The sequence below is a fragment of the Oratosquilla oratoria genome, chromosome 17 (genome assembly GCF_046742065.1).
Source record: "Oratosquilla oratoria isolate Oo_2021 chromosome 17, ASM4674206v1, whole genome shotgun sequence".
Classification (NCBI taxonomy): domain Eukaryota; kingdom Metazoa; phylum Arthropoda; class Malacostraca; order Stomatopoda; family Squillidae; genus Oratosquilla; species Oratosquilla oratoria.
Window position 1 is genome coordinate 19,343,105 of NC_134793.1, and position 16,897 is coordinate 19,360,001.

The following is a 16,897-nucleotide window of genomic DNA, read 5'->3' on the forward strand; positions in this document are numbered from 1 at the left end:
GAAAGTGAAAAGTGGAGAGGAATTATGGGGATGTATTATTTGACATGATTATGGAATATACAATGACATTTGGTAAAGGAAAACATCAGATATAGAAATAATGAAGAAATGTCATTTATTCTCAATATCAGAACCTGAAATTGTGGATAAAATTGAATACAAGACACCAGTTGGGAGGGGTGACTACATATTACTTGAACTAGAACTAAAGGAGGAAATATATATAGAGAGAGAAATTAGAAATATAGAAAAAGACTGGTATATAGTAAAACAGACTGTGAAACTTAAGAAATTTGATCAAGAAGTGAGTTGGGATAAATTTCACAATGAAATGACACAAGTGGAACAAAAATGGAAGATTCTGAAGGAAATCTATAATGAAGGGGTGGATAAATATATACCATGACAAAAACAGGAAAAAGGAACATGAGTGCTGGTTTAACAAAACGTGCAAGGAGTAAAAAAAAAAAAAAAAAAAATAGATAAATAAATAAAATAAAAAATAAAATAAATAAGTAGAGAGAAAAATAAAGCTTGGAAAAAAGAGAAAAATCCTAGAAAGTGGTAAATATATAACAGTGGAAGAAATGAATATGTAGAAATGTACAGGGAAGAAAAAAAGAAATGAACAAAACATAATAGAAAATGTAAGGATCAACCAAAACTATTCTATAAATATGTGAATGGTAAATTGAAAAACAAGCAAGAAATAGAGAAACTATGCCAGGAGAACATGGAATACACAGAAGATATAGAAATGGCTGAGGTCATGAATTAACATTTCAAATCTATTTTCACAAGAGAAAATGTATGGCACTGGGATGGAGGGCGAGAAGTGAAATCCTCCCCATGGGGGAAATAATAGTAATATGAGCTGATCTAATGGATCAATTAACAAGCCTTGATGTCAGGAAATCACACGGCCCAGATGAAATTGCAAACTGGATACTTAAGGAGACATACCATAAAGCATTTACTTGCTTCTCACAATGTACATTCTACCTCCATCTCCACTCCTCCCTTTCCAGCTACATTCACTCCCAAGTATCTAAAGCTATCCACTTCCTCCAGTCTCCCTTAATACTCACTTTCAATTTGCTGCCATCTTCTCCCTTTGTACATCTCATCAACTTACTTTTACCCACATTTATCTTTTAACTTCCTTATTTCACGCACCTTCCCAAACTCCATCACTAACTTCCTTAATCCCTCCTCTGATCCTCCCACAAGTGTGGTGTTGTCAGCAAACAACAACTGGCTTATCTCCCATTTTTCTCCATTTTCTTTAACCATCTACAATCTCCAGGTCATTACCCTTGCATTTACCTCTTGTACTACCCCATCCATGTATAAATTAAACAGCCAAGGTGACATAACACATCCCTGGCGAAGTCCCACCTTTACCTCAAACCACTCACTCTCTCCATTTCCATATCTAACATAGGCTCTACTACCCTTTTAAAAACTCTTGACTGTTCTCAACAGCTTTCCTCCTATTCCATATATCTGCAATATCTCCCACAGTGCCTGCCTGTCTACCCTGTCATAAGCCTTTTCTGAATCCATAAAGACCCAAAAAACATAAACATCTTTACCTTTTCCCAAAGTTTTCTCACACATCTGCCTTATCACAAAAATCTGATCCATGCAACCCATACCTGTCCTAAACCCACACTTTTCCTCACCAATTACTCCCTCTGTTCCTCTCCTAATCCTCTCAATCAAAACCCTCCCATAAGCCTTTCCAACTACACTCAACAAACTGATCCCTCTGAAACTATTACACTTGCACTTCTCCCCTTTATCCTTGTAAAGTGGAACTATACAGGCACTCCTCCAGACCTCTGGCACTCTACCCTGTTTTATACAAATGTAAATATGATAATTAGACAAGACTTGACAATGCAGTGGTAGCATTTGCAACTGCCGCTACAGTGGTTTGGGTTCAAATCCCTTCCAGGGCTGAAATAATTTCAGTATTGCTGTGCTGTGAGTCATTACTCAAACTTTCATGGGCTGGAAGTTGGGGGTGTGTGTGCGTGTAAGGTGAATTACCCATAGATCAGTCATATATGAGTTCTGAGCTCTCATCCAGGAGGGTAATATCTGTCAATCACAAATCCAACATGTGATCCAAGACCATGGTGAATCACACACATCTTTGATTTCCAGGTAGATATGATAATTGGAAATCAAAGATATAGATTAAGTTGGGACTGTACATGAATTTGAGTCTAGGTATGTTAGAAAATTAGAGAATAAGAGACGACCCAGTGAGCATTGGTCTTTTCCTGTATACTACAATTAGGTAAATACACAGGATGTGAAGAAACGGTTTTCTATATAGATGTATAAATACCTTGAATAGGTTAGGAAGTGATATAGCCCAAGCTCAAACAATACACAATTTCAAATCTAAATGTGATGATTGGAAATCAAGGATATAGATTAAGTTGGAGCCATACATGAATTTGAGGCTAGGTAGGATAAATAATTAGAGAATAGATGGGACCCAATGAGCATTGCTCCTTTTCCTTTATACTATAATTAGGTAAATACACACACACATACATTAAGGTAAGTGAAACAAAAAACAGAAAACAGGATGGAGAAGGAAAAAAAAATAAAAGTGGCCTATACTAACATAGATTAATCTCATGATTGAATGAATCAAATGATTACTTGTCAGAAGAAAAACCAGACATAATGGGAATTGTAGATACGAAATTAAGGGGTCCACTACCACCTAATAGTGCTGGACATGGGTTATACAATTATTGATACAAAGACAGAAATTAGGAACATGGCAGAAGAATCATGTTCTTGGCTAAGAAAAAATTAAATGTGACGAAGGTTACTTAGAGTAAAAACGGTGGAGAAATTATCATGATAAAAGTTGAAGACAGCAACATGAAAAGTAGAAAGTTTGTGGTGATTTATGTGCCACCAAAAAATGGGCTCTTGGAAAGAGGGCGAGCATTCAGAAAAGTTAGATGATACAGGGCATTCATTAAATGAGATACTGAAGGATGGAGGTAACCTGGTAATTATGGGAGATTTTAAATGCAAAGATCTGTTGGGAAGAGAAGACAGTGAAAGGTGGAGAAGATCTATGGGGAAATTTATTACTTGACAACTATAGAACATACAATGATACAATAGGTAAATGAAAATACCAGATACAGAAGTAATGAAGAACCATCGAGACTGGATTTAATATTTACAACAGAACCTGAAATTGTTGATAAAATTGAATACAAGACACCATTTGGAAAGAGTGACCACATACAAGTAGAGGTTGAACTCAAGGAAGAAATATATATGGAGAGAAATGAGAAATACAGAAAAGGAAGATTGATGTACAACAAAACGAACTTTGGGAAACTTAAGAAATTCTTTCAAAAGACTAATTTGGGAAATTTCTACATTGAAGAGACAAAATTGGAAGAGAAATGGATGGTCTTGATGGAAATCTACAATGAAAGAAATAAGATTCACCTTTCACCTTGGTCTTTGGATCATGGGTTGGACTCATGATCGACAGCTATTTCCCTCCTGGAAGAGAGCTCAGAGCTTGTATGACCGATGTATGGGTAATGCTGTGACCTTACATGCACACACACACCCAACTCCCCGCCCATGAGAGTTGGAGTAATGACACGAAGTGCAGCAATACTGAAATTATTTCAGCCCTGGGCAGGATTCAAACCCAGACTGCCAGTGTACATTAAGTGCTGGTTCAACAGAATATGCAGTGAGGCAAAAAATAGAAGAGATAAAGCTTGGAAAAGATGGAGAAAAGATAAAAAACCTGGAAAATGGCAAATATATATCGACCATAGAAATGAATATATAAAAGTGCACAGAGAGGAAAAAAGAAACTACAAAAAAGACATCATAGAAAACTGTAAAGATAACCCAAACTATTTTATAGATATGTGAATGGTAAACTTAGAAATAAACAATAAATGCTGAAACTATGCCATAGAAATACAAAATACACAGAGGATCTAGAAATGGCTGAAATCATGAACAGTGACTTCAAGCCTGTTTTCACTAGGGAAAAAGTACAGCATTGGTATGAAGGAAGTGAAGTGCAATCTCCCCCCGTGAGGGAAATAATAACACAAAAAGAAATAATGGATCAATTAATGAACCTTGACGTTAGGAAATCACACGGCCCAGATGGAATTGCAAATTGGATACTTAAAGAATGTAAAGAAGAATTAATGGACAAGATATACAACATAATAAGTTGCTCATTCAAAGAAGGAAAAATACCAAAAGACTGGAAAAATGCCAACATTGCATCAATATATTAAGGAGGAAACAAAGAAGAGCCAACAAATTACAGACCAGTCTCCCTTACAAGCACTGTAGCCAAAATTTGTGAAAAAATGATCAAGAATAGATGGATAAAACACCTGGAAGAAGACAATATAATAAACTCAAGACAATTTGGATTCATACAGGGAAGATAATGTGCTACAAACTTAATCTGTTTCTACTCAAGACTAATAGATATAATACAAGAAAGAGATGAATGGGCTGATTGTGTTTTCCTAGACTTAAAAAAAGCCTTTGACTAATACCACACAAAAAATTATTTAAAGAGCTGGTAAAGATTGGAGTGATACAAGGTAACCTATTAAACTGGATGGAGGACTTCCTGCATGGTAAAAAAAATGAGAGTAGTGCTCAGAGAAAAGTGTTCAGGTTGGGAGGTGATTAGTTGAGTTCATAGGTATCAGTATTGGCTCCAATAATGTTTACTGTTTATGTGAATGACATGGATGAAGATGTGGAATGTTTCATGGGCTTCTTTGTAGGTGATGCTAAATTGTTGAAAACCGAAATGGATGGTGAATCACTACACAGAGACCTAAAGGTTTGGAAATGGAGTCAAAAATGGGAAGTAGACTTCAACATTAAGAAATGTAGCATAATGGAGTTCAGAAAAAAGAAAGAAAAAGAAATCAGGACAATATACAATTGGAATAAAGTAAGTGAAGAAAGTGGGATCTGAAAAAGACCTGGGAGTAATTATCTCAAATGACTTGACCCCTGGTAAAGAAATAAACAAAATTGTCGGAGAATCCTACAACTTGCTTAGATCAATAAAGGTGGCTTTTACCTATTTAGACAAATGGTTTAGAAATATTAGTTACACTAATAAGGCCTAGACTGGAATATGCTGTGACACTGTGGTCACCCAGTACCAAAAAGAATATAAAGAAAATTGAAAGAATCCAGAGAGCAACCATGAAAATGGCCCCAACACTTTCAAACCTGTCACATGAGGAAAGGCTGGCTAAATTGAAATTACAGACTTTGGAACAAAGAAGAGAAAGAGGCTCCCTACTGACCATCTACAAAATCATGAAAGGCACAGAAGTCCTTGACAGAGAGGTCTTACTAAATTGGGATAAGAGAAACACAAGAGGACATGATAAACTTGAAAAGGATAGTCATAGAAGAGACCTGAAAAAAAGTTTTCCACACAGAGTGGTGGACATCTGGAACAAACTGAATGAAATAATAGTGTGTGTGCAAAAACCATACACAAATTTAAGAGCAAACTAGACACTGCAAGATACAAAGATGGGACGCCACGAGCATAGCTCCCCTTCCCGTAAGATACAACTAGGTAAACTCGTGTATCGTCAGCCTGTCAACACGTCAACAATTGGTGCTCTTGGAGACTATATTAAAAACAAGACCTCTCATCAGTGGTACAATATCAGAATACCTAGATTGTGTTGAATGGGAAGGGGGAGTGCACATGGATGCCTGATGTAAGCTGATATAGTGAAAATAGTGAGTATTGGAAGAAAATGGAAGGGAATGAAAACAGACCAGATGAGACCCCTGGTGGCAGAGCAGCGAAACAAAATGTAAACATGAGCTTGGAGACCCCATTAGGCATAAGGAGATAGATAACTATGAAGAAAGGCCATTTTCAGGATTTCAACATGAAAGAGGTAATTTAAGTAGACTTGTTGACATAGGGAAATTAGAGTTTTGAAAGAATTAGTTTCAAGGGCCATTGATCAACAAGATGTATATTACAAAGAGATTAGTGAATTAAGGAAAGCAAATGCTGAAACAAATAGGGAAGTGAATGCCCTAAAAAGAATTGGTTGAGGTAAAACATGAAAATGAGGAATTGAAAAGCAAAGATACCGTAAATGATACAACCATAAAAGAGGTGAATGGACAAATGAAGGTGAGAAAATTAGAGGAGGTTTAGGCGAGGAAGAGATACAACTCAAGAAGGAATGGAAAGATCACAAAAAAGGTAACTTTAAAAGAAATTGTTCAGCAACAAATGCAGAACACTAAGGAAACAGTCATGCAGGTAATCAAAGAAAATTAAAATTTGGTGAGAGATACACTAGACAAAAAGAAGTGTATAGAAATATTTGGTCTAAAAAAAAAAAAAAGAACCCAGTTAGATTTGTGAGAGACAAAGAAGAAAGAGAATTAGCAAGAGATGTTTTGAGAGTAGTACAAGATAAAGAGCAAGAATTAGAAAAGGAAATAGAGGAAGTGCATAGAATGGGAAAGTAAGAAGGAAATCAACCCCTAAAGATTAAACAAAGGTCACAAAGGGCAGTGGAAGAGATACTAGCAAGAACAGGTAAGTTAGGAAATACTGAGCACTATAAAGATGTATGGATAAAAAGAGATATGAACCTTGAGGACAGAAAAAGAAGATATTAAGAAGTGAAGCAAAAGAAAAAACAAGGAAAGAATGGAGACCTAAAAAAAGTCCCTTTGGAGAGTGACTTGAGACTGAGAAAATTGTATATTCAAGAAAAGGAAATGAAAGGAACAAAGAAAAAGATGGAGGGTGCAGATAATTAAAAGTGATTTATACTAACATAGTTGGTTTAATTTCAGGATTAAATGAGCTTAATACTTGTCAGAAACAAAACCAGACATAATGGAAATTGTAGAGACAAAATTAAGGGGTCCACCATCACCTAACAGTGTTGGAAATGAATTATATAATCACTGGCTTAGAAATAGAGTGGAAAAACAGGGTGGAGGAGTCATGTTCTTGGCTAAGAAAAATTGAAATGTGACAAAGGTTACAAATGGAGGGAACAGTGGAAATTATTGTGATAAAAGTTGAAGATAAGGACATGAAAAAGAGAGTGTTGTTGGTAATTTATGTGCCCTTAAAAACAGGTTCTTAGAGAGATTACTCTAAAATGTTAGAACGGGTGCTGAAAGATAAAGGAAATGTGGTACTTATGGGGGATTTTAACTGCAAAGAAATCCGTTGGGAAGAGATGTCAGTGAAAGGTGGAGAGGATTTATGGGGAAATGTATTACTTGCCAGTGGTGACTCAGCACAACACTCCTAGATTTGCCTTTGAAAAGCAAAGCCAGATGGAAATATCATTTGAGTGAACAAGGGGAAGCAATGCTATTTCAGGGTTACAGTAGAGGTAAAACATTTCTGGTTCCAAATTTAGGAGAGAGGGAGGGAAAATAGTTATTTTCATCATGACACCGTGGGAGTGGTGATGCTCCTAGAGTTATCAGTCAGGCAAAGCCAGATGAAAATAATTGCTGATTGAATAGACAGGGGGAAAGCAAAGCTATTCAGGGTCACAGTAGAGGCAAAACATTGCTGGTTTCAATTATTGGAGAGAGTTGGCCAAGGAAAATAGTGGCCTTCATCTCCCAAGTTGCTCATGATAGAAAACTAAAGAAGATATAAATTAATATCTGCTTTGTTTACATTACAAAATAATGTCTTTTAATGCTGTATCTACACTATTAATGGAAGATTGTGAAGGCTTCAAACCCTAAAAGGTAAGTCCATTGAAAAACTTGATCTATATAATGCAGGGAATTAATTTGAAAAAGAAGTCACAAGTTGGATACTATCATGGAGGTAAGTGAAATTCTTATAGAGCTGAAAAGATATGGAGACTTAACTTCCTTCCATGAGACTATATTGCATGATAGGCGAGATAGTTTCCTTTAAAGAGATCATGGAGCAACAGGAAAGAGCCTAGAAAAAGGAATAGCCAAGATTATTATTATAAAAAATAAAATAAAAAAAAAGAGGGAGAGGGAATCTCTTGTCAGAGATGTTGTAGACAAGTCTAGATGCGTCTTACTCTTTGGATGCCAAGAAGAATACAACATCTCATGGAAGTTACATCAAGAACAAGAAATGCCAATGATTAGGGAAATTACATCAACAACTCTAGGGAAGGACTTGGATTGATAGCATGTATAGGTTAGGCATGTAAAAGAAATTGTGCATGTCCAATGAAAATAAAGTTCAAGTTGCAAGCCATGGCAGAAGTACACTTAACCCTCGATTTAACGGACAAATGCATGCAGACCCCTGTCCGTTATTTGAAAATTGGGTCCATCTGTTAACAATACTGGATACCATTAGGTTTCGGCATGCACATACATACTGTATAACATATTTAATAAAAAGCTACAGTACATATGTACAATGATGTACATTACATATAAAGAAGAAATTGAAAAATTTCTTACCTTAAAACTAGTTGCTGCTATTTACACAAGTACAGTACAGGACACACTTTTTTTATCTGCTAAATCGAAAGTCCTCAAATTCGAGGTCCGCTAAATCGAGGGTTGAGTGTAATCAGCAAGTCTTTGAAGTTAGCATGAGAAGAAAAGTTAAAAAATATTTGGATTAGGAAAATGCTAACAAAGAGGAATGAGCAAAGACACGAAAGCTCTTAGAGGAATCCAAAGCCAAAAATGATGGACTGATATAAGTGTTGTTTTTGTGTTTTTTTTTTGTTTTTTTTTTGTGTCAATCAGGTGAGGAAATTGTATCTAGGAAAACAGGAAGGCAGTATTGCAAAGGAAGAAGTGTAAGAACTTCAGAAGTTAATAGAGATCTTAGCCTCAGTTTGGGGACAGAGTGTCAGCCCCTCAAGGCTACACTTCTACATGGAGGTGAGGGGGAGGGGGGGACAGGTTTGAAAATGGGCAGCTTTGTTGTCCATCTTGCTGGAACACCAAATGTAGATACCTGACATTGATTCCTTTATGAATGTGTGTAAGTATTTACCTAATTGCAATATACATACGCTCCTCAACTTACATTTTAGTTACGTTCCGAACGGCCGAATGTAAGTTGAAAATGAACGTAAGTTGTTACTGTACTATACATCCGTAAATTCTGTTACCGTATCTTACAAAACACCCCTAAATCATTAATTATACACATAACATTGTAAAATAATAACATTAATTTCAAATAAATTAAATTCAAGCAACATAAATTGAGATGGTGGAGGAGGGGAGGAGAAGACAAGGCACTTTCAGTGTTGTTTGTGCAATGTAAACAATGGACGCAGCGTCATGCGTAAGTATCGTTTGAACTACGGAGAGCGCGCTAAACTAAAAAATTCACTCAATTTTTTTTTTTTTTACAGTCAGTTCAAATGTAAAATAAAAAAAACGTAAAACGAATGAACGTAAGTAGAGGAGCGTCTGTACTGGAAAGGAGTAATGTGCATGAGATCCAGTCTCCAGGTCTCCAATTGATCATACCTAGCTTGTACTATGTAAGCTTGACAAAGTGTTGTCACTAGCTTAGGAAAGCAACTGCAAAGTAGCTGCTAAGAACACCCAAGATTACTAAGACAAACTAGAAGAATGGATTAGGAAAATAAAAATGTAGATTTCCTCTCAGAAAATATCTGTATCGTTAGTCACAATAGAATTGTGAATCAGAGAAAAGTCCAATAATGAAATTTAATGGCCAAATCCTTCACTTGTATAAAAAAAAAACATGTATATAAAAAAAAAATAATAATAATAATAACAAATAAAATAAATAAATAGATAAATATGGGCCTCACATATAGTGCATGACCTTAAACTCATACATCAAAGACCTGACAATTGAAATCAATAAGAAAACAACATCCAAAATTCAAAAGTAAATAACAGACAATTTTTGAGAACCAGTCCATTACACTTCCACAGTATGGTTTCCAACAATTAGGAAAGCAAATATAGGCACTATAAACTATCCAAAATCAAGCACCGAGAATTAATAAGTGGATGCACCAAAACCATCCCAATACAGAAACCAAAATCCTCCATATAGAATGTCATGGTAGTTAGGCACACATTTCTGTATAAGAGCCCTCAATCACACTCGCTTATCTCATTACATCACACAAGGACAGTTAACTGAATTACATTACATACTACTATCACATCTACAGCAACCTACCACCTGCATCACATGTTATGTTAATGGAAAAACATTTGCACTCAGATCACAAAACAAACACCTGAAGACTGACTACCACACATCTTACTTCATCAGACCCCTTCAGATATTAGACCTGCAGAAAAATACCTCCTAAGAGAAGCAAGAACCATGCTAGCATTACTACGTTCAGGTAACTATCCAGCAGTACAACTATACCAATACAGAATAGGCATGGCCATAGAAACAAATCACCCTACATGTATCCATCACACAGAAGACACTGAACACCTCATCTTATGCTGTACCACCCTAACCACACCCAGACAACAGCAAAATATTTCCTTCTTGAGTGAGTTATGGGCCAGTCCAGTGGCTGTTGCTGGTCACCTAAGAGCTTTGGGACTGCTTCAAGAGGGATCTGGGGCAACAAATTGATTGATTGTAACCATGTTAATGTTTGGGTGGATTGTAAGTTCTTATGAGAAATGGGTATTCGAGAATGAATGCAAAGAAGCAGGTTGTAAAGAGTGAATGTACATATGGCATTGTATGGAAGAAATTTTAGATTTTAAGAGAGGCTGAAAGGAAGAGTCTTTGAGAAATATATTAGTTGCTACATGAATAGACGGGAGGAGAGACCAGTAACAGATACCTGCATGTTTGTGGTGCTCCTGCAAGATGGAGACCAAAGCTGCTTCCCATTTTCAAAACACATCTACCTCCTGTGGGGCTGACACTTCGTCTCCAGACTGGGCCCATTATCTCTCTCTATCAACTTTAGATGTATATGTTGCACTTTTTTCACACATGGAGGACTGATAGCTGGTGACCACATGATTTGAGGGAAGGTATAGTGAAAAGAAAATGGGGAATGGAATGTCCTGGGACTACTTGTATTAGATGTAGACTTTGTACTGTATATGAGGCCATCTGTAGACAACCTAGCACAAAGGCAGTGTTCATGGAATGAATATGAATGACAGTGAAGCCATGATACAGTGTGCATGTCATTTATTGGCTCATTAAATCAACTGGTCATTCCCTCAGCCCTGGTCTCTCTTGCAGAAGACCCACAGCCTTTAGGTAACTGGCAGCAGATATGTTGTTTTTTAGGGACGGTTACTGTGGGACATTGTAGTATGAAGTACTCTTTGTCCTCTATGTGGTGATTGCTTCTGGGTCATTTAGAATCTGTGTTCAGGCATATTCTGTCATGAAGGGCCTGTTTAGTAATGGGCATACGAAATATGTAAAGCAGTACTGTACACGCATTGTTGTAGCAAAGGGGTTGATATGATATCCACATGTGTTTGGGTTGAGCTCTGATATTATGCGAATGTAATTAATGAAATATTTTTCTGATGCAGATGGCCAGGTACTGCATTACTGGATGGCATCAGTGGAGATGACAATGAGGAGGACGAAGATGCTCTGAAGGAAGCATTCTTGGAAACATCACCATGGCTCCTTGCCCTGACTATCATCATCTCTACACTTCATTCCATATTCGAGTTCCTTGCATTCAAGAATGGTAAGTTATATGCTGCTTTTGATTAAAGAGTGGAATGTTGTCTTGGACATAATGCTTATGAAGGCTTAGTCACCTTAGACATAGCATATTATGCAGATTTTGTTCTTACTTTTACTAGGATATAGGCTAACATGGAAGGGGGTGGGTGGGGGATGAGGAAGTATATGTGAATGGTATTTTGACACAGTCCAAAGGGATTTCTCCCTGTCTTCTCTTTTCATACGTGAGGGGACGGAGAGCAGGAGTCACTCCTTAAATGAAGTGACCTTGTTGTGGATGCGCTAGGTCATGATTGCTTTTGACCTAGGGCAGTGGGCGAGATTCAGGGATGACCTGTCATCCAGGAGGAGCCAAGAAAAGAGGGAGGGAGGGTGATAAATGGGAGTGGAGTGTGTTGGGATGAAATGATTGGGAGTGGATTTATGTCTTTGACTACCTCCGTTGTAATGGGGAAAAAACCCTTGGTATATGAGATGATGAAACGATATAGGCAAACCTCATTACAGTCAAGTTGTATTCCCACAATACAGATTATATTGTTAATGACCATATAGCTAACATGCTTAGTAGGCTTTCATACAATGAACATTACCCAAATAGTACAAATTAAGCCTCCCCCCCCCCCAAGAAGTGATAATTCACCTACACTATTTAACATCTTCACAAGCAATCTCTCAACACCAGATCCAAAGCATAATGCCAAAGCAGTCACCCACACAGATGACCTGACAATAACAAACCAGCAAAGTGACAACAAAATAGCAGCTAAGAACACTCAAGGCTACTGAGACAAACCAGAACAGTGGCTCAGAAATAATAGGATGGAAGCCACACCCCAGAACTCGTCAGTAATGTTGTTCACTCTGGAAACCATGAATCAAAAAAGCAACTGATAGTGAAATTAAACAACCAAACTCTTTCATTGAAAACAAAAAAAATCTGACCTTAGCATTGTGATGAGGGATAGGGATGACCCTTCATCAACAAGGTGTGAAGATGGTAGGGACAAAGAATGGGTTTTTGGAAGAGTGTGGGTTGGTTGTAAGGCAGGTGTATGTTTTGACTTGGTCATCCTCTTATCAAGGGAAAAATACATTGATTTTTTTTTTTTTTTTTTTTTTATCTTTCTCTCTCTCCATGGGCTATGATATATACATATATTTTTTTCATTTCAGATATACAGTTTTGGAACAACAGACAAAGTTTGGAAGGGCTTTCTGTCCGATCTGTGTTCTTCAATGTATTTCAGTCTCTTATAGTTCTGCTGTATGTACTGGACAATGAGACAAACTTCGCCATAAAGATTTCTTGTTTCATTGGACTTGGCATTGAAATGTGGAAAATAACAAAGGTAAGATAAATGAAGGAGGAGAACAGATGTGTATATATATTTATAAAACTTAAACCCACTCTCGGAGAAAGATACAGAATAATCTGTATATTTCGATCACTAGTTGTGGTCCTCTTCAGCAGTAAATGATGGAGAGGACCACAGCTAGTGGTCAAAATATATGGTTTACTCTGTGTCTCAGCTTATCTTTCTCCGAGAGTGGGTCTAAGTTTTATTTTACTCTTGTGTTACAACATCTACGTTACTTGATATATATTTATGTTCATTGAAGTCTTTAATACACATTTAACCCCTTCCATACGGTGCCGCACACGTAGGCGTCATGAGGAGCAAGTGGATTCGCAACGCTGCCATATCGGCGTCTTGATTATATTTATTGTAGTCGCCCCTGTGTTTTTACATTCTCCCAAATGCGCCCTGAATCCCATTCTCTGTGGTTTTCAAAATTCGCGGGTGAAAGAGAGAACGATCGATATAAGCCGTGACTATATTTTATGATGCGATTATTATTACGACACGTCATACGGCTGGCATTGGCTGCTGCCCGCGAGATTTAAGTCCCGTACCGAAGTGGTTAACCTCTTCACTCCGGGGCACATTGCACGTCTGGCAGCATTAGCTGCCCGACGTGTGATGTTGCGTCATAATAATCGCATTATAAAAAATAAAGTCAGTGCTCAATCGTTCGTTCTCTTTCACCCGTGAATTTTGATAACCATAGAAAATATGATGAAGCCAGTTTAGAGAGAATGGAGGTTACGTAGGTACAACTACAATAAATATAATCAAGACACCGATGTCGGCATCATCGCGTACCCACTTGCTCCTCATGATGCCTACGCAGGCGTCACCGTATGGAAGTGGTTAAAAAGTGTATAAATAACAAATGGAGTGTTAGAAAAGTAGTGTATACAGTTAGTAGAAGAACTACAAAATAGATAAAACAAATATGAATTCAAAGAAAAGTAGATGAAAATGGCATAGTAGTTGAGGATAATTAGTAGCAATTCTCCATTCTTTTTTTGCAGGTAACAGATGTGTCCTTTAATCACGAGAAGCGAATTCTTGGCATACCACTTCTCAAGTTTAGAGACAAAGGAACCTACGTCCAATCTTTGACTAAGCAGTACGATGAGATGGCTTTCAGATATCTCTCAATATTACTCTTCCCACTCTTAGGGGGCTACTCTGTATATTCTATTGTATATCAAGAACATAAAGGCTGGTATTCCTTTGTGCTGTCCATGTTTTATGGATTCTTGCTAACTTTTGGTAAGTAGTCTAGTGGATGTGTTATGTAGATTAGGTTTTTGATGTGTAAAATATTGGGCTAGAGTGTGACTTTTTTTCAAATGTGTATTTTATACTTTACCCTTCCTGACACATGCTCTATGAAAAATGTTTATCTCTAGAATTAATGGTTCCTCACATACTTTATTCATTCTGCTTGGAGATAAGTGATGAAATGAAATATTGGTTTTTATTTTAAATATAAATATACATCATACATGTACCATATCCCAAAAGGACCTTTCCCCCTATAAGGAAAGTAGTTAGATAAGGCAGTCACCCACCCTTCACCTATCCCACACCCACCCAACACTCATTTGTTTTCCATTATATTAGCTCCTTTGCTTGTCTTGCGACACTGCTTCTGACCCAGGGCAGTGGACAAGGTGCAGGGATAAGAGGGAGGGTAGAGGGGTGTGGAATGTATTCAGGGATGGAATGGGTGGGAATGATTTTATGCCTTTTCCTGTTTGGCTACCTCCCTTGTAAGGGGGAAAAAGCCTTGGTATATGTATGTATGTATATTAGCTCCTCATAGGTGAAAGGCTATCCCTTTACCCTGCCCACTGCCCAGATCAGAAGTAATACAACAAGACACAGCACCTCACAGCAGGGCCTATCAGCCATACAGCCATAACTGGTTTAGGTTTGTTTCACACGTAGTGACTCTTCGCTGTGAGCTGTCCATGATGCATTGTCATGCTCTCAAATAACCATGGACATCTATAGAAGCTTTCACATGTGGTAGTGGTCATGATATGTGAAAGTGTTCGTAGATACCCATAGTTATTTGAGAGCACGTCATTGTGTTGATGACGGCACAAAGCAAGAAATCAGTACGTATGAATTGAGCCTTAACCACCCCTCTTTCATTACTTGGTGACTCATACATAATATGTAAGGTATTTATACCAAAAGGCCCTTTTCCCTTTACAAAGGGGTTGGCCTACTAGTCGAGATATAAACCCACCCTTCACCCCTCCCATTCCTATCCAATTCCCAGTTGCTGCATCTTGTGTCACATTTATATAGATATATGAATTATACACATACATATATGAAGCAGTCCTGCTGTGGATGCGCTGTGTCTTTCTCCATTGGTTTTAACCCAGGCAGTGGGCAGAAGACAGGGATGACCCTTCATCCAAGAGGAGCTAAGATGAGAGGGAGGAAAGGGTGATGGATGGGAGTGGAGTGGGTACATGCCTTGGCTGGCTACCTCCCTTATAAGGAGTAAGAGGTTCTTGGTATATAGATACATATGTATATACCAAAAGGCCCTTTCCTCCCAATAAGGAGGTAGGGGTGGCCAAGTCAAAGCATATACCCACCCTTTACCCGTCCCCAACTATCTATATGCCAAGGGCGTCTTCCCCCTTATAAGGGAGATAGCCAAGTCAAACGCATGCACCCACTCCCACTTATTTGTGCCTTGACTTCTTGTAGGATGAACATACAGAGATACCTAACCAAAACCCAGTTGTTATTCCCTCTTATAGCTCCTTCTGGATGAAATGTCATCTCCATCCCCCAACCACTGCTCAGGTCAGAGGGGTAGTGCAGTAAGACACAGCACCTAGATTGTAGGGGTGACATAAATTTTATTTATTTATTGATTTTTTATTTACTTTTTTTGTGCAAATGTGGCAGGAAAGGGAGGAGTTGAGGTGGAGGTAGAATGTAGATTGAGAGAAGCAAGTAAATGCTTAGGAGGATTAAAAAGTGTAATGAGAAATAGACTTGGGAATGGATGCTAAGAGGAGATTTTATGAAAGGGGGATTATGCCTACAGCACTGTATGGGGCAGAAACATGAAACATCAGAGAGAAAGAGATTAAATGTGTTTGAGATGAAATGCCTGAGAAGTATGGTAGGAGTTACTAGGCTGGATAGAGTGAAAAACGAGGAAGTGAGGAGAAGAACGGGGGTGGAAAGGAAGTTGGGAGATTGGGTTGATGAAAGAGTATTGGGATGGTTTGGACACATGGAAAGAATGAGTGAAGATAGAATAGGAAAAGAGGTGTGGAAGGCAGAGGTAGAAGGAGTGAACATGAGGGGGCTACCAAGGATGAGATGGATGGATGGGGTAAAAGGGGCATTGGGAAAGAGGGGAATGTCTGTTGAGGAAGGGAGAAGACAGAAGATAGGGGTGAGTGGAGAATAGTTGTGTATGGATGATACTGTGATGCATGGGAGCGGGTGGGGGATGGGGGGTGAGGGAGTATGTATGAATGATATTTTGATGTAGCCTGAAGGGATTTCCCCCCATCTTTTTCTGCATGAGGGAACAGAAGGGGGGCCGCCAATTAAATGAAGTAGCCTTGCTGTGGATGTGCTGTGTCTTGCTACATTGCTTCTGACCCAGGGCAGTGGGTGAGATGAAGGGATGACCCGTAATCCAGGAGGAGCCAAGAAAAGAGGCAGGGAGGGGTGGTGTATGGGAGTAGAGTATGTGGAGATGAAATGGGTGGAAGTGGATTTTTGACTT

At 38.1% G+C, this 16,897-nt stretch overlaps 1 protein-coding gene across 2 annotated transcripts in view; it reads left to right on the plus strand.

Annotated features, from left to right (window-relative positions):
* The window catches only part of LOC143034482 (putative lipid scramblase CLPTM1), a 44,131-nt gene that overhangs the window by 21,237 nt on the left and 5,997 nt on the right, over positions 1-16,897 (plus strand). For both annotated transcript variants that reach the window (XM_076200591.1, XM_076200592.1), the window contains exons 7-9: positions 11,605-11,768; positions 12,944-13,119; positions 14,148-14,391. In XM_076200591.1, coding sequence (XP_076056706.1) covers positions 11,605-11,768; positions 12,944-13,119; positions 14,148-14,391 — 584 coding nt within the window. The remainder of the gene's footprint in view (positions 1-11,604; positions 11,769-12,943; positions 13,120-14,147; positions 14,392-16,897) is intronic.